The sequence below is a fragment of the Balearica regulorum genome, chromosome 1 (assembly GCF_011004875.1).
Source record: "Balearica regulorum gibbericeps isolate bBalReg1 chromosome 1, bBalReg1.pri, whole genome shotgun sequence".
Lineage (NCBI taxonomy): Eukaryota > Metazoa > Chordata > Aves > Gruiformes > Gruidae > Balearica > Balearica regulorum.
In genome coordinates this window covers 33114766-33132679 of record NC_046184.1, presented here as the reverse complement: position 1 = coordinate 33132679, position 17914 = coordinate 33114766, and the positions used below count along the sequence as shown (strand labels likewise).

Here is a 17914-nt window from a genome sequence, read left to right as displayed (position 1 = left end):
AGGGTAAGGGTCCTTCTTTGTGAGGCAGTAAGCCTGGTTTTCCTGTAGCAACAGCTGGAATGTTGAATGTAGCAACAGTGGAAACATGAAATATTTTAGCTTTAAAAGTGGCAAGCATGGACTGCAGAATAATCTTAACTAACTCTTTTTTTCTTAGAGGCTTAGCTGTATGCATGTTGGAGCTGTTTAAAAGTTTTAAACTCATTAAACTTCTTGAGCTCTTGATGTCCTATTGTTAGCTAATTCTCTGGTAATCAGAGCTAATACTTAAATGTTTTAAGTCAAACAAAGCTTATTCTTCTATGAAGCTAGTCCTTTTGGCAGTAGTTCCAAAAAAACACTAATAAGTTCTGCTTTACTGAAAAAAAATGTTTAATATTTTGTTACAACACTTATCTCTCCGATAGTCCTCTCATTTTCCTTCGCCTCCTTTCTCACAGGGGCTTCGATGGATGGAGAAGGCAAGCCACGGCCATCTCTCTACTCTTTGCAAACTTTCCAAGAACTGGAGGTAGAGGACTGTGAGAAAATGAGCAATATGGGAACTCTGAATTCTTCAATGCTCCACCGGAGCACAGAGTCCTTGAAGAGTCTGAGCTCAGAGTTGTGTCAGGAGAAGGTCTTGCCGGAGGAAAAGCCAGTGCATATGCCTGTGCTGAGAAGATCTAAGTCCCAGTCTAGACCACAGCAAGTGAAGTTCTCAGATGATGTTATTGATAATGGAAGTTACGAGAATGTTGAAATCCGTCAGCCTCCAATGAGTGAAAGGACTCGTAGGCGTGTTTACCATTTTGAAGAGCGTGGAAATCGGCCATCTCATCATCGTAGAAGAAGTAGGAAGTCTCGTTCAGATAATGCACTTAACTTGGCCGCAGAAAGAAGATGTTCTCCAAGAGAGAGGTTTCGTTATTACTCCCCTCAGGATCATGAAAAATTTATTCAGAATAGAAGCTCACGTGAGATTCGGGCATATATTCAAAATGCAGAGCTGTATGGACAATATGCCCATACTAGGTCTGATTATGCACTGCGGAATCAGGTGGCTGATAAATTTTTTGGATTGTATGGTGAGGAAGATGATTCCTGGTGTTCAACTTCATCTTCATCATCTGATTCTGAAGAGGAAGGGTATTTTCTAGGACAGCCAATTCCACAGCCACGATCACTGAGATATCCATACTATACAGATGACCTTTCTGGTCCAACTACTGCGTTATCTAGTTCTCAGTTTGGACAAAGGACAACCAAATCAAAGAAGAAGAGAGGACACAAAGGAAAAAATTGCATCATTTCTTAAATTGTTTTAACAGTTGGAAAGACCAATCAACTCTGTAGCTACAGTTTGAACCACATCTTTTTATATTAGTAATTGTACTTAGGCAAGTTGCTAAGGTTCTTAATGCTTTGCCAGTGTAAATTATAACCCTGCCAGAGTTTACATTGTACAAGTAACATTCAGAAATGTCACCATGCCAAACAATGATCTGCTCAGATATTGCTAGGTTTACATATTATGTTTCAGCTGTCAAAATATGGTTACTGCAGTTCTTGATACAGACTTTTTGTAGACATTTTATTTTATGCTCGCTATTCACCTACGTTGAATTTTCTGAGAGAGGGGATTCAACAAAGATCAATAAATAAAATCATCAGTCCTGTGCTGTAGCTATATACACACAGGGTGATCGTTGACTTTTTCCTCTCACTGCCAAGAAAAAAAAAGACTCTATACTGTGCCCTTTCTTCATTGATAAAGCTCACTCTTCCTCCTCCCAAGTTTCCCTACAAAAACTGGAATTTTTTCTTCTTTTTTTTTTTTTAATTTGGAAAATGCTCCTTCTCCAGAGAGTCCACTGTTAAGGAGGCAAAAATCAGAACTGAAATGTTTGAGGCCTTGATATATCCTAAAGCAGTGGTAAACAGTTTATACATTTAACTTTCATGTTTTTCCCTCCACTTTTTTTTTTCTTTTTTTTAAGAATTCCATCCCTTTGTAAGGGTTTTCTTGGTGCCTGTTTGAAGGAAGATATTAATTCAGCTGCTGGAATTGGACTTAGCTGCCAATGAGTGGTGATGTCTTCTATGCTGTGCTCCCTGTTCCCCAGCAGTGAGAGGGAGAGGTGCAACTGCTGGAGTCCTTTGCTCGGGCATGTAACCCCATTTAAGTCAATGAATCTACTTACGTAAGAAATACTTTCATAAGGGCTTAAAGGATTAGGCTCCACTATTGTGTCTTTTCAAATGCATTATCCAGGTTTTAAAATGTATTAGCTGCAATTCTAAATCAAAAAGCATTGATATTTATAATGTAGTATTTCATAGGCTTAAAGGTATTCATAATTTAACAGTGCAAATACTAATGTACATATTGTACAGTTAAAATTTTAAAAGCTGAATATTTTTATATCCCTGAATTTGAAGAAGTTTGTTACAATATCAAACTAGATTTGTTAGGGGTTTAACAGCAGCATTATGGATGAAATATTGCTTGTATTTTAGTCAGGGGTTTTAAGTTGAAAAATATTGAGAAATGTTTAGTGCAAAACAGCTTAATTTCGTCTACTAGGTATTAAAAGCTCTGTATGCATGGTGGGGCTATGTAAATACTCTCTAAACTATGGCCCTCTTAATCTTGCAAGTGTTATTTATGGGTCAAGCAAAATGTAAACTATATAAATGTAAAAACCACACAAGCCTGGAATATATCAGTACAACAAATACGCAACTCCCGTGGATGTGGTTTGTTTTGTTTTTATTATTATTATTCCCCTCCTTTTGCAAAAATATTTTCTGAAGTTCGCCTGCATCAGGGAAGAGAGATGCTGGGTGGTTCTGGAAGGCAAGCTGGCAAAAAGCTGTGAAAGAGTGGGTAATCTTGAAAGTTGCCTTGATCTCATATGTGGAGCAGGAGCTATTTTAAGTTATAATAAACTTCCAATGTTTTAAATGATAGGCAGAAATTTGTTACTTGAATTAACAGTGGCACCCACCAATTAAGATAGGAAATGCTAAAGCCATTGGCTTTCTGACCACCTGAAGAAAGGTACGTAATGAAACAACAGGTGCCTCTTACCAAAAAAGCCTGGCAACTTGAACTAAAGCTCATGGTGCTGGAGGACGTAGAAGTTTTGGAACAAAAGCAGCTAGAAGTAAGGGATGGAATGGACACGTGAGTATTGGCTTACACTGAAGAAAATGAAGCTATTGCTAAGGCTAAATCAAACTAGCAGTTACTTGCTTGTATTTTTCAGGGTAAAATAAGCAAAAGATCATTTACTCCCAGAGGTGGTATTCACCATATAAGTCACTTTTCTAGTACAAACAAGTCCTGTGTACACGAAAGCTGATCAAAGTAGTATCGTGCTACATTGCATGGGCCAATGGGCGGTTTGTGGGATGCTTCCAGCTGGCGGGCTGCCGTGGTGGCTTAGCCAGCGTTTGCTTTCCTAGCAGCCAAATGCCTGTTGTGCTTAAGCGTATTCCAACAGCCAGACTGCCAGGACTTAGAGGACGTGAGGAGAGATGCTGACTTGCTCAAACACCGATTGGCACCTTCCATTCTTACCTGCATTTCCAAATACGGGGAACTGGCAGCCTCAGAAATGCAGTGCTCTGCTGTGTCCTTTTTGGAGCAAGTAACTGTCCCATGGAGGGATGTCTCCACCAGTAGTTCTTCTGATCTTACACCATCTTCTGAGATACAGCATATGTACGCTCCCAAAGCGCAATGTCTTCCAGCCCCAGGCAGGAGCTCCGACCTGTGTTCCCTCAGGAGCAGGCCAAGAGACATTTATGTCAGGGGAAGAATAACAGGTACTTGTCAGCACACTTCATGAAAGAGGGGCTAACTCATATTTTTATCCACTTTAAAAATTACTAAGTTTAAAGATGGCTATACAACTTTGTCTAGTTTTTTTCAGCTTGGCCTAAAAGATTTCTACTTCATTATTTTTGATCACGTCTTCTACCTTTATATATAAAGAGAACAGTATGGGATATAGTGTCTGTTGTTACCACCACGAGACTCAGCTACAGTCACCAAAGCTGTGAATTCTGTTTTGTGTTATTGGAAGATACACCTACATTCCAAGTAGAGCTTATACCCTGGTAGGCACCAACGCACCACAGAGCTCACACCCCCTGGTGGGATGGGGGAGAGAATTGGAAGGGTAGAAGTGAGGAAACTGGTGGGTTGAGATAAAGACAGTGTAATAGGTAAAACAAAAAAAAATCCCCAGTGATAGAAAAAAACCCACAGTTGCTCTCCACTAGCCAACCCATACCCCTGAGCAATGGCAGTCCCAGCAAACTCTCCCAATTTTATTGCTGAGCATGACATCATATGGTATGGAATATCCCTTTGGTCAGTTGGGGTCAGCTGTCCCTGCTGTGTCCCCTCCCAACTCCTTGCGCACCCCCAGCCTCCTCACTGGTGGGGTGGGGTGAGAAGCAGAAAAGGCCTTGGCTCTGTGTCAGCACTGCTCAGCAGGAACGAAAACATCCCTGGGTTATCAGCGCTGTTTCCAGCACAAATCCAAACCACAGCCCCACACCAGCTACTATGAAGAAAATTAACTCTGTCCCAGCCAAAACCAGCACAACCTTCATGATAGTGAGACATATTAGAGCATTACATTATCCTCATCCAAAGACAAAACCTTGCACAGAAAACAGGGTCGCAAGGAACCGGTCCTTCTCTGATAGGTGGCATTAGCTCCTTTCATAGCCACAGTGGTTTTATTGCTGCTTTTCACCCTAACTGCTTACGTTGCCACTCAGAGCCGGCAGCTCACCCAGTGAGGCTACAGAGCCATTCAGAACCGCTCCAGCCTCAGCAGGCGGCACTGAATTTCCACGCTCCTTTTCTTCCTTTTCCTTTTCCCTTTTTATTTTTCTAAGGGTATCTGCACGTTAATGAGCGCTACGAGTTAAGTTTTGTTTTCAGGAGCTCTTACAATGATGAACAAAATAAATTTCTCCAGCACAGCATCTGGTTCCTTCCACCAATGCTCTTTCCAGGAGCCCTATATCTGGGCTGTCCACGAGAGCAGGGACAACTTTTTACATTGGTATGAAATAAATCCAAAGTAGATGTTTGTTTCTACAGGAAGCAAGACTAAAAGTCACGTTTCTCGCTTAAGTGATTGGCATAGTAATTTACTTCTTACATCAACAGCATACATCACAAAAGGTTAAATGTGAACATTCAACATAATGATGAAGACAGAAAACCAGTTACCTATCAGACATGAATGTGAATTAAACCTTTCACAGAAATAGCACTTAGAAAAAAAATCAAAAGGCTCCTTAGTTCATGAATAAAATTTAATCAATTTTTTTTTAAAAAAAATCAGATTAAGCTAAGGACAACCTAACAAACTTTTGACCTATTAGCTAATCTAAAAACCCCAGGAATATTGGCTGTTGGGTCAGGCTCAAAGGGTTATAGTAAATGAGGTTACATCAGGCTGGCAGCCAGTCACCAGTGGGGTTCCCAAGGCTCAATTTTAGGGTTAGTGCTCTTTAGTATTTTTATAAATGATATAGACACAGGAGTCAAATGTATGTTAAGTAAAAGTTTGCCAACGATACTAAACTAGGAGGAGCTGTGGATAGGGTAGAAAGGCCTTACAGAGATCTGGATAGACTGGGGAGCTGGGCGATCACCAACCGTATGAAATTTAACAAGATCAAGTGCTGGATTCTCTGCCCAGGCTGCGGTAATCCTGGTTATACGTACAAATTGGGGGACGAGAGGCTGGGAGCAGCCCCACAGAAAGAGATCTGGGGGTTTGGGTTGATGACAAGTTGAATGTGAGTCAACAGTGTGCCCTGGCAGCCAAAAGGGCCACCCGTGTCCTGGGTGCATCAAGCACAGCATCACTGGCCAGTCGAGGGAGGTGACTGTCCCACTCTACACTGGTGTGACCCCACCTCAAGTGCTGAGTGCAGTTTTGGGCGCCTCAGTATAGGAAGGACATCAAACTATTTAGAGTGTGTCCAGAGGAGGGCAACCAGGATGGTGAAAGGCCTCGAGGGCAGCCTTACAAGGAGCAGCTGAGATCACTTGGCTTGTTCAGCCTGGAGAAGAGAAGGCTGAGGGGTGACCTCATGGCACTCTATACCTTCCTCAAGGAAGGCAGCAGAGGGGGGGTGTGCCAATCTCTCTCTGGTGACCACTGACAAGATATGAGGAAATGGAATGAAGCTGCACCAGGGGAAGTTCAGGTTGGACATTGGGAAAAGGTTCTTCACTGAGAGGGTGGTCAGTCCCTGGAACAGGCTTCCCATGGAAGTGGTCGGGGCACCAGGCCTGGCAGAGTTCAAGGAGCATCTGGACGACGCTCTTAACCATAAGTTTTCATTTTAGCTGTTCCTGCGAGGAGCAGGGAGTTAGTTAGACTTGATGATCCTTACGGGTCCCTTCCAACTCAAGATACTCTATGATTCTATGATTGTAAGCTTAAGTCTTACTTTACAGAAAAACACTTGAAAAATCAGATACTTTTATCATAGTAAATTTAATCAGGCTTCTAACAAAGGAGGCTCCTAACAAACTGTACAGTAATAATGGACAATTAATCAAAAATATATTCAACATGATTTCAGTGTATTTTTCATTAGTGTTTCTAACCCAAAGCAGAAATTGATGTAACACCCTAAAGGCTCTCTTGGTCCTGTAGGCAGGTAGTGAAGCACTGTACTTACGCTTCTGCCTCAGAGAAGACTTTGTCTGTGGTTTAATGGCTGCTCTCTGTAAACCAGGTTGGTGCCAGAAGGGGCAGGTCAGGTCTAAGGACCATGCCACAACAGGTTCCCTCTCTTCCCCTCTCTCCCTCCCCAAATTAGCATCCCGTAGGATCTGTGAGCTGATTCCCACTCACTGTGCAGCCCACACAATCCCAGGTACCAGCAAGGTAAGTTGCAGGTCATCTCCTTTGACTCATGTGAACTCTCATAAACCAACAAAAGCCAACTGCAAAACCACACCCTACCGACATGAAAACTAATCAGGCATCTCAGGAATCTGATGTAATACGTATTTAATACACCATATCAAGATTTGCATGTGTAAGATGCTATGATACAAACAGTACCTCGTACATGCAAAATTATTGCTATTTCGTTTATTTTTCTGTATCCCATTCTGATGAAATCTGAGAAGCTATCTTGATAAGGGGGCTGAATTCACTGACTTTTTCATTCAAAAATACTGTGGACTTTGGAAACAGTGAGCTTTAGTCATCAGTCCTTTTACAGAGTTTCACGTGTTTCTAAATGCAAATGTATACAAAATAATCATGCTTATACTTACCTCTTTGTGATTATGACTCAATTATCCCTTTCCTAAAACAGTCTTAGAAGCCAGTGCCTTATCAAATGTAAAGCTGTACACAATCCAACAGTCAGGATACCACCAATGAGTCCTAAATATTTTTCATCTCTGAAAAGTAATCACGTAGCACTAGCAGCCTCTTGACTCTCCTCAAGCACTGTTCCCCAACTACAAGTCGCTCTATCAAGTCAAAAGTGGCTCGAGACATTACACAGAATCACCTCGGTTTGAAATGATGATGAATTTGGGGCCTTAGGGTTCAACTTCACCTTATACCTAATCCAAAGCAACTTGGAGTTACTAAGGACACGGTCCTGCTTGCTTTCCTTGCCCCACCTTGCCACCCCAAATTCTCGCTCCTTCTTGATGTCGGAAATAAAGATCACACGCAGCCTGCTCCTTGTTACAACCAATGGATGAAAAGTGATGAGGAGGTGGAAGGGAGGAGAGGGAGAGAGAGAAGGGACCTTTCCGTGGTCAGTGGCTGCCTGCAGTTACACTCTGTAAGGTGTAGTCAAAAACGTAACAAAGGAAATGTTTAGTAGCAAATAGTAACAAAAAAATGGAATTAATCCTACATAATACTGTTTACTATTAATGACTTGTGATATGGATAACACCAAAATTTAAAAGGCATTTGCAGAACCTGCAATTAGAATGAAAATACAGCACATCTTGTATCAAGTAGTTAGAGTTGCTCTGGCAGTCAGAGACTAGAGATAACCCCTAGTGTAATTTTACAGAATGAATCTGAAGTTTAAAATTAAACTACAATAAATAATTTAAATCATAGCTGCGAACAATTTTGCAAGCCTTCCCTTCCTACAGCATATATGAAAACAAGACATATTTCTGCATAAGTTGAGGAATGAAGAGATGTTTCTTGTTATTTTAATAAAAAATACAGTGTTTGAAGTTACACTTATAAACATCAAAACATAAGTGTACATACATCGGACTGAACATTTTTTCCTAGGTAACTGTGTAAAGGTTTCAAAAATAGTTTGTCACTTTACAGCATTTTTTAAAAGAACATCCTTTCAAAGGAATATATGTCGACAAGTACAGGTAGGAAGAATACAATTGTGGAGACCACAGTGAACGAGATAGAGCCACCTGAGCTACTACAGAGGAGCGCAGGCCTTGGGTTCAAATCTCCAACAAAATCTCCTCTTTCCCCACAAAAAGCAGATTTATATATTATGGCATACACAACGCAGAGGATCTAAAAGCACTTTTTTGTCCTTAGTATGAGCCCTCTTTGAAGGATTCTGATAGATCTTGATTGGCAGCATCATACTGAGCAATGAAATGTTTGAGTTCTTCAATGCACCGCTCACCTATCTCATGCAAATTCTGCCTCAGGGCAAACTGAATGGACTTCTCTAACGATGGATCTTTATCAATCAGCATCTTCACTACCATGCCAAATGTTTCACAGTCTTGTCTGTAGACCTAGAAACAAGACATTTTAGAAAATGATTAAATGCAAGACTCTTCACATTAGCAAACCAACAGCCCTCATTGAGTTCGGTGCTACTGCAGATCCAAACCAAACAAAGAATATTGGATTTAACACAAGTTTCAACTGTAAGATGTATTTGCCTTTTCCCCTCTTCTGACCTGCGCTAATACAAATGTCACTAGTTCAGAACTATCTGGATACAAGAAAAAACTCTTACTGGAAGAAATGCCTTAAAAGAAGAGATTAAGTTCCTCTTGCAGCAATATTTAATAAATAATGGGAGAGCAAAGTACAAATGCTAAACCAGATTTTCATTGCAAATATATGTAAAATTAATTTAACTGTGGCATGTCTAGCAATCTCAATCTTTATACAAAACATCAATAACTTTGTAATCTTTCCTAATACTTTAAATACAAATTGTGCTTAAACAGTTTCACCAAATTATGTTTGTTTGTTGGATATCTGCTTCTCGTAGAAGTCCTTGACAAATATGACTTTAATTAGTTTGACTGCATTGGTGATTCAAGCGCTAAGGATAAGAAAAATCCTAGCTGTGGTTTACATGAACCCGTCTGATCTTGTACTGCAGGGAGTGAAGAGTTTGCAAGTCAGTTATGGACCACAGTTGAGGAGAAGTAACTGCTCATTGTCACTGCAACTGTTTTTCAAACAAACATCTGACTACGCTCTCAGGCAGTTTTCAAAGTGAGTCAGTGGCCTTTCAAAAAAAAAATTTTTTCCCCAGATTCCAGCTAAGGTTATTAATCTAAACACCCACCAAAAAAGGAACTTGTCAAAGCCTTCCAACTGCCAGATGCAGTTCATTTTCACACCTCTCTGGCCAATTTCCGTTTAGAAAAATACAGTGGCTTTTTGAATAAAGATAAGTAAGTTTTATATCTCTGTACATTTTTAGGAGGAAAAAAAAAAGCTAAAATGTTGATATTTCTCAATGTATGATTATCTTTTAGTACTGTGTGCTTGTGTTACAACTTGTTTTTTTACAGAGATGTGTGACTCTTTCCTCCCACATTTACCTATATTGTGGACACAAATGATACAACTGTATATAAGCAATTTCCCATTAGTAAAAGAGAAAGAAAAAAACCCCAAGAAAACCCCACAACCAAACACCATCACACTGTTTTATTCATCAGGACCAGTCCAAAGGCAGCGCAAGCATATTCATGTTCAAGGAGCAGTAAAAAAAAATACATTCTGCACAGAAATTAAACTATTCTCAGAAATACAATGACTTAACATGATACCTATAATAAAGACAGTTCTCAAATGTTTGATAATATATTCTATAGTTTAAAATGGGACCCACTTTTCAAATGCTGGTTGGCAAATTAAAGAAAACCTTTTGGAAGAAACTCGTTTTCAATGGAGATTAAGAAATCAAAAAGAAGACTGTAGCCCAAAACAAACCTGAGCTAAACGTCTTAAGTGTGGAAACGGTGTGCACATGGCATTTGCTCTGCAAGGGGGTTTGTTTCCTGCTTTGTACGGTTAGTTCTTTGGTAGGAAAATACCAGCACGAAACCCAGGCTCTCAGAGTTCACATTCCACAGCAAGTAAAACACAGTACTCGCTAAGAGAACTTCAAACAGAGTAAATTTGGGTTGCTTGTTTTCTGACTCCTTCCAAGAAAAAAGCTTAGGAAGAATCGCTGTCTCTGATTAGCCATCTGACAGACAGATGGTATTTCACTTTGGATAACTCGTGCCTTTCAAGTACTTGCTAGCACCTTCACAGAATGATTTCTGAAAGATCCTTTCTCCCCAGAGCCATTAAGTTTTGGGGGGAATAGTTCAAAACTTTTTTTTTTTTTCCTTATTGCATGTCTATTTGTCCTATTTTATCACCTTTGAAGTGGTCAGACCAAGGATGTGCGAATGATCTTCCACAGGTAAACGAACTTGGTAACTGTCAGGCTTCAGAGGACGCCGTGCAACACCGGCACGAGTGAAACCCTGACACTAATGGAGAACAGAGACATGTCGCCCCGTCTTCTGCACGGGAAGGCACCCAAAGCTACAACACACCACAAAGAACTAACGCAGATGAAATTCTCTGCCCCTTAGCACAGAAATACTAGCTCGCTCTAAGCACATTTTTCTTCAAAACTTTCACAAAAGAAGACTTGAAGGAGAATCGAGGGACCCATCATCACTGCGTCTGGAGTCAAAAGTCACTTTGCTGTCACAACAATCTGGAAACTAAACACCTTCATACACGAGGTGAAGGTTTTCAATGCTTTGTGACAAAAGACTTTTAAAAAAATAGAATTGACCTAAAATAGGGGAAGAGGGCGAAGGTGGAGCAGGAAGGCAGTTCTAACAACAGAAAACAAAGGAAACAGCTCAGCTCCTCTAACAATAATTGAGCAATTTTCCCTCAACAAGCTTTCTACCCCAGCTGCTAATTCTGATCCTCCTGGTGCAATCCGCCTCCTTCTCAATTGTGCTGATAAACCTATTTGTATAGCTGTGATGTAAATTGCATCACCGAGATGATCCCTTTTAAATTACTTCCCCCCAATTAATGTGATTCAGTCATTCAATTCTAAAACCAGATGCATCAGCACAACTGAAAGAACTGTGAGGCACAATTGTGAAGTGGAAATAACTTCATAAACCAGTTTATATCTGAAGCCAATACGCAACTACCAACCCTCAGAGAGAAGTTACTATGCTTTGCAGAAGCGAGTATAGATTATCAATTACAAGAATATCAATTACAGAAGGTATTACTTAGAGCTTAATGGTACAATCAACTATTTGAAAAAATTGTGAAAGCGCTCAAAGCTCTTGAAAAAGATGCTGGTGGCATGGCATATTAAAATCCATCTTCTCCACAGAAGAGAAGGAGGCTATTTCTGGAAAATAAGCCAAGAATGTGATGCTTGAGGAGGAAAGAAAACTGCAGAAAAGAATCCAAACAAGCAAAAAAGCTCTCTCTTGGAGAATAATACTGGAAGAACTTGTGATCCAACAAGGTTTGAAAATAACCCTATCTTTAAAATTCCAGCTGATACTGATTTTGAGCTCAGACCATGGAAAGCTCATCTGTAAACATCTGGAACTAAAACCTGAAAATGATTCCATGTGTGGGGAAAGCAGAAATAACGTTTTTATATTGAAAAACAAGAAAGGGAACAATACCAATGACATGATTATTCTGTCTGATATATACGTCAGGTAATCCTGAAAACAGCTAAAGCCATAGGGTGATCATTTACCAAGGCCCTAGCATACTTTTATTCTCTGACCTTAGCTATAGCACCAGCATAATGAAAAGAACATGTAACACTTTAGTAAGCAGATGAAGGAGAAGCAGAAACAGCTGTTCTATTCCCAAATATATAAATATATTTATATTTATTTTATACACACACACACATAAAATATATATATATGGTCTTGATTTTCTTATGAATAAGAAGTATATAAGCTGAATTCAAGCTCTCTTTGAAGAGTTTTCCAAAATCAGCACATCTGGCATCTGTGAGGTTGGAGGATCACAAATATGCCTACTTTTACATTATTCTCATGGCATTTTAGCTCTTTTTATTCTTACATGATAACAGCACAGACGCTCTGGCTGAGATCAACCCTTCACTGTGCTAGTCGCTCTGTATAAGCACTTGGGCTTTGTCTAGATGCAACTCTAAAGGTGTGATGCACCTGCAACATGTTAGTGAACACTCCTCGTATATTTGAGAAAACTAAACCAAAATTTGCACTTAGAACTGTTTAAATATAGCTAAAGACATTTACTTCCAGATCTAGCTAGAGCAATAGAGATGTTAGTCCCCAGGCTGGAGGTGATCAAGCCCTAGAACTCACCAGGCAGAATGAAACTTTCAAGAACTCCCTAATTTGTGTCCGTGCAAAGTTTTCACAGTTAACCTCAAAGCGCCATCAACAATGACTTGCATTACTGTGTATGACACTGACATGAAAGGATACCACACATTCTCTTCTTCCAGCTCAGCTCTGGGACGTTAACCTCTGATGGGGAAGAAAGAGGGGCAGAAGCAAGCATGTGAGGACTGCTCATGTCTTAGACTGCTACATCCCTCCTGCAATGATAATCTAAAAATGGTGTTGGCTTAAACCACAGAAAACATACTGAATGGCTCAGCTGATGGGCAGAAAACACCATCACCAAAACTTTGCTGTAAATCTGAACTCTGGGCACGGATGAAATTATACCTAGCTAGGGAATACTTTGATGACATGTCTACTACTCACTGACAAAGTCCACGTCATTTCCTTTCTCTGCCTAGCACAGCACCATGTTCTTCTCCAAAACTGTCCCGAAGCTGCCTGTGTATTTTGTGCAACAGGAGGAGCTGCTGGATAACACAAATAGTAATGAGAACAAAAACTAGAACTTAAGATGTCATAGAATCATAGAATGGCCTGGGTTGGAAGGGACATTACGGATCATCTAGTTCCAAAGCCCCTGCCATGGGCAGGGACACCCTCCACTAGACCAGGTTGCCCAAAGCCCCATCCAGCCTGGCCTTGAACACTTCCAGGGAGGGGGCATCCGCAACTTCTCTGGGCAACCTGTTCCAGTGTCTCATCACCCTCACGGTGAAGAATTTGTTCCTAATATCTAATCTAAATCTACCCTTTTACAGTTTAAAGCCATTACCATGTCCTTCCCTGCAAACGACTACAGTCTGCAGAAGAGTCAGAAACTTTATCATCTTGGTCTCAAAGTCTTGCATACCTGGCCAAAAAGCAGCTTCATTTCAACAGTGAGAGTACTCACAATATTCAAAGGGGATGAGGCCAGGAAAAACAAATTAAAATGGAGATATTCACAACCCTTATTTCAAACTATGCACCAAGTTTTCCCAGCTTAGGTCTACAGTCTGTGCAAAGAAAGGCTTTTTAACTTCTCAAGGTGATTCAGAACAGCTAAAACTACAGCTTCTGCTCAAAGCAGCCTTTGAAGAAGAGGGAAGCAAGAGAGAAGTTCCCTGAAAATTGGAAAGACCCTCTGGAAGACTAGTCCCACCAGGCTACAAGTTAGCCTCTGCATGTCCCATGACCACAGCTGGTAGAAAGTACAACTGAATAGCAAATGTGAGATGCAAATTTCTCCTCTCTGTCTCAGAAAGGATTCAACTGAATCTTCCCTTCTCATTTCTGGGAGAATTGTTCTATTGAATGTGCTTTGTTTTATATAAAGGTAGACAACATTAACAACATTCTCCAGCTATGGTTTTGAATGAATATGACTGTGGCACTTTTTTTTTGGTGAATGCTCTTGGCTTTATGCACATTAAAAGCCTCTTGAATAGGAATCATCAAGAGATTTGGCCATGCAAAGCTCAAGCAGCTTTATGCAAGAGATGGGCAAATTCATTTCAATGCAGAAGGTGGTACTTCTGCTCACAAACACAAGCAGGACCACCAGGCATGAGGAGGCCCACATCCATTAAGTGCATGTGATGATTTAGCAAGTGAAATTGATGCCCACAATTTAATCTGTAATTTCCAATCCCTTGCTCATTTCCATCACGATCTTTCCTGCATTTTGTGTATTCTTATCATTCCATACATACACAGATTCATTAAACACTCCCTCACCTCCACTAGGACTCCTTCTTCACAGCAGCACGATGCAACTCTGAGCAGCCCTGCACCATATGTATACAGCACACCATCAGTGCTTGTGAGTCAGTGCTCATCTGCAGAGATGCCTTTTCTCAGCTCCTCATCCAGAAGGGCAAAGACCCTCAAGGCTCAGTTCACACGGGGGAAGGAGTTAGGGTTGTGGCTCAGAAACCACAGTAAACAGCCTGCAACCCTTAGATACTAACTCACCCTTGAGAAGACCCAACATGCCCAGCAATCACAATCTTGTATCTGTGATTCATGCGAGTATTCATTTAATATATTACCTTCCAGAAGACAGAAACTTTTCACTTACTAAGGGCAGATTTCCCACAGGTATCAAATACCCCATGCAAGGAGGAAAGCAGCAACATGCTCACTGCTAGTTGTTTGATTACTGACAACGGCAGAGCTTGAACTTGCAGAGCACAAGTATAGCACAAGTTTGAAAGCCGTACCACATCCCCTCCAGACACCCCATTAATGAAAGAACCAACTGCCTGAAATTTCTCTTGCTTCAGTGATGCCCCAGGGCTCCTCTACACCAAAGAGAGTTAGCAGGTTTTGTTCCCCCAGCTAAACCAGGACAGCTGGGTTGGTATAGCCCTCTGGTGGCATAAACCAGCTTCTTGTTTCCCCTCCTCAGCAGACCTAAAATAAGTCTGACAAAGTACTCTTCTGTTAACACAGCCACATCTATCCCAGGTTTTCCTGGCGTGGGTAGACAAACTAAGAGGCATAATTTTTCTTGTGCTCCTAACTAAAAGCAATACTAAAAGATTTTGTAATGTAGACCTAGCTCTAAGCTGACTGCATACGCAGTGAGATTTTGCATTATAACTGTGCAAATAAGCTCTAGCAACTTGGGAAATTACTATACGTTGAATGACTTGCTGGTATCACAGTATTTTCTTTGTCAAAGACATCTTTTAAAAGGAATTATTACCTCTCCCCAAATCACTTCTTTTTAATTTATTTACATACCATACATCTTGGATTTTTCTCAACCATGCAAATTAGACTTTATTAACTTACCCAAAATTTACTCTCCTCGAGTACAATAAGCTAATCCTCTACTGAAAGAGTACAGAGAAATTTTCATTACTGCAGCGGCAATGTAATTGTACTGTTACGTTTATGAGTATAATATATATAAATTTATAGCTCCACAGTGCAAAGAATGCTCAGAACTGTCATTAAACCACTTGCAGACAATTCTCATGATCGAGACGTTGAAAATTGGTTGTCAACCAAGATGAATTATTTTTCATGGTTACAAAAAGCTAAACAACAAATTTAATACTTGGTTATAATAGTGGTATACAATTTTTAATTATAAAATATCAACAAGTTTACTCCATTCCTTTCTTAAAAATACACCAACAATTTTGCCTTGAATCTATGTAATAATTTCTGCACCCATTAATCAATGTGTTTATAGACCAATTAGATATTCATTGAAATGCAAATGGGGGGAAACAAGTTATTTAATCTACTATGTAATAATGAACAATTTCATGTTAATTTGCTACTTACTGAAGATACGCAGAATATTAAAGTTATTTGCACTTAAATGCAATTCTGCCTCCCTTTCCATTGAAAGTTTCAAGCGCTTGGTTTAATAGATTTAATCAGCTTTCAGAATGTAAGCCCATCATTTTTGGCATCTAAATACCTGACTGAAAGGTCTGCTGGAAGTCCCTCACGTGGAATAGATGCTGATACAGCCATCATTTTAACACAAGCGTGAATTACGATTTGAGCCCTGCTTTGCCCTCAAGGACCGGGACTGGCAACGTGGGGGGCAGCGCGTGAGCACAGCGCAGCAGGGACGGGGGCTGGGGGGGCCCCTGGGAGAAGCAGCTGAGGCCACCCAGTTCCAAACTCCCCAGGAGCCAGTCGCTGCTCCTCGCACAGGGCCACGGTGTTTCTGTTCAGCTGGTCTACAGCATCTTGCTTCTAGGACACAGCATCTCCTGACTGCATTTTTATTTATTCCTTTGATTAAACTAATTTGAAGAGGACGATGCAGTCTAAAACAATGCCACTGCAAGGCTTCCCACTTCATTTTACAGTAGAATTCTAGCATGAAAAGAGATGAAAAGTGCTCCATAAAATTGGGGAGGGGTGGGTGTCTTATGTCTACTGTAACAAACTCTCTGCTGAGTTTACACTGAAATCCCTGAAGAGTTGGCTTGGGTCCCAAGACTCAACTCCGGTCTTTTCCACGCTGTGTCATACACTGGGAAGAAAACATGCAGGCCAAATTATTCACTTGCATGAAACCATTATCTGCAGTTTAAGCTCAAGATGTCATCTGGATACTCCCTTGCTTCATATCATGCCCCTGGTGACATCTCCGCAATGACAGTGAAGTCATGGGGTTTGCCCAGGGCGGAGAGCATTTGCAGCTCAGGAGAAGCCTGTGGCTGGCTGAGGTGTGCAATGACTGGGCGAGTGCCCCAACGCTGCCTTGTCTTCCCCACGTCAGCTCATCTTCCTGTGACTTCTGCTCTGCCCCTCGGCACTAATACTTCTAACCATCATCTCTGTAGAGAAGCACCATCCCTCCTCAGCTCCTTCCTTCTTCCCTCAGTTCCTTCATTCTTCACCGTCGAAACTAAAATTTACACCTTGTTGTGCTTATAAAGCAAAGATGGAACATACAGCTTTTGTATGACACTGTTGAGCAGAGCCAAAAAATAATAAAAATAAAAAGCAATTAAAAAGACAAATCCTCAACAACTGTAGTAATGTTTACAGCTCCAGTCGCACAACAAGGCCAAATCTGTAAAGCAAGTTCTGAACGTAGTTCTGAACAATCACAGCAAAAGCCAACCAAGTTGGTACTATTCAGAAAACCGTTCATACAAACTATTGAACTGTCTCAGCTCTCTTGTAAGTCAAAGCGAACAGGGAAAGCATCACATACAAAGTATTCGGCACACTGCAAGAAAAACCTTAAACTGCCATGACTTGTACTGCCCAGCAATTAAATTAGTATCTGGAAAGTTCAGCAACAGAGTTTTCATTTATGAAAATGTACATTTTCCAAATAGTTCCCGATTGCTTTAAAATCACTACAAACAAGTTTTCCATACGAAGCAAGAAGTTTAAATATATTGCTAGGAAATCCACATATTTACTTTAATAATTTTTAATACCACAGTGGAAGACTTTAAGGGAATGTTTAAACGAGCAAGAATTGATACACAACAAAAATGTACATGACGATACACTTCATTTAATGTTACATTTTGGCAAGAGCAAGTGCATTATTACTTCTTCAAGCAATGTCTCGCTCAGTCAAGCAGAAGTAGCTCCCACGTGGGAAAGCAAGGACTATTATGTTACATGGTTTTACTGGAGATAATTCTTTACTAAACCAATCAGGCCACATAATAACAGCATTCTAACACCAACTACAGGCCCTTGGAGACCAGTTTGTGTGTGGCCAAGATTTCATAGGCT

The 17914-nt window shown here is 40.6% G+C and overlaps 2 protein-coding genes across 12 annotated transcripts in view; one reads left to right on the top strand and one right to left on the bottom strand.

Moving 5' to 3' along the window:
- The window catches only part of PRICKLE1 (prickle planar cell polarity protein 1), a 65912-nt gene extending 63194 nt beyond the window's left edge, over positions 1-2718 (top strand). For both annotated transcript variants that reach the window (XM_075744823.1, XM_010306763.2), the window contains one exon: positions 441-2718. In XM_075744823.1, the coding sequence (XP_075600938.1) occupies positions 441-1297 (857 nt within the window). In that variant the 3' untranslated portion in view covers positions 1298-2718. The remainder of the gene's footprint in view (positions 1-440) is intronic.
- A 2410-nt stretch (positions 2719-5128) lies between these two features.
- The window catches only part of PPHLN1 (periphilin 1), a 77572-nt gene continuing 64786 nt past the window's right edge, over positions 5129-17914 (bottom strand). For 7 of the 10 annotated variants that reach the window (XM_075744835.1, XM_075744843.1, XM_075744888.1 and 4 more), the window contains one exon: positions 6503-8791. In XM_075744835.1, the coding sequence (XP_075600950.1) occupies positions 8582-8791 (210 nt within the window). In that variant the 3' untranslated portion in view covers positions 6503-8581. Of the gene's footprint in view, positions 6377-6502; positions 8792-17914 lie in introns of those variants that run through there. The other 3 variants (XM_075744871.1, XM_075744897.1, XM_075744906.1) reach the window with 1 other exon arrangement.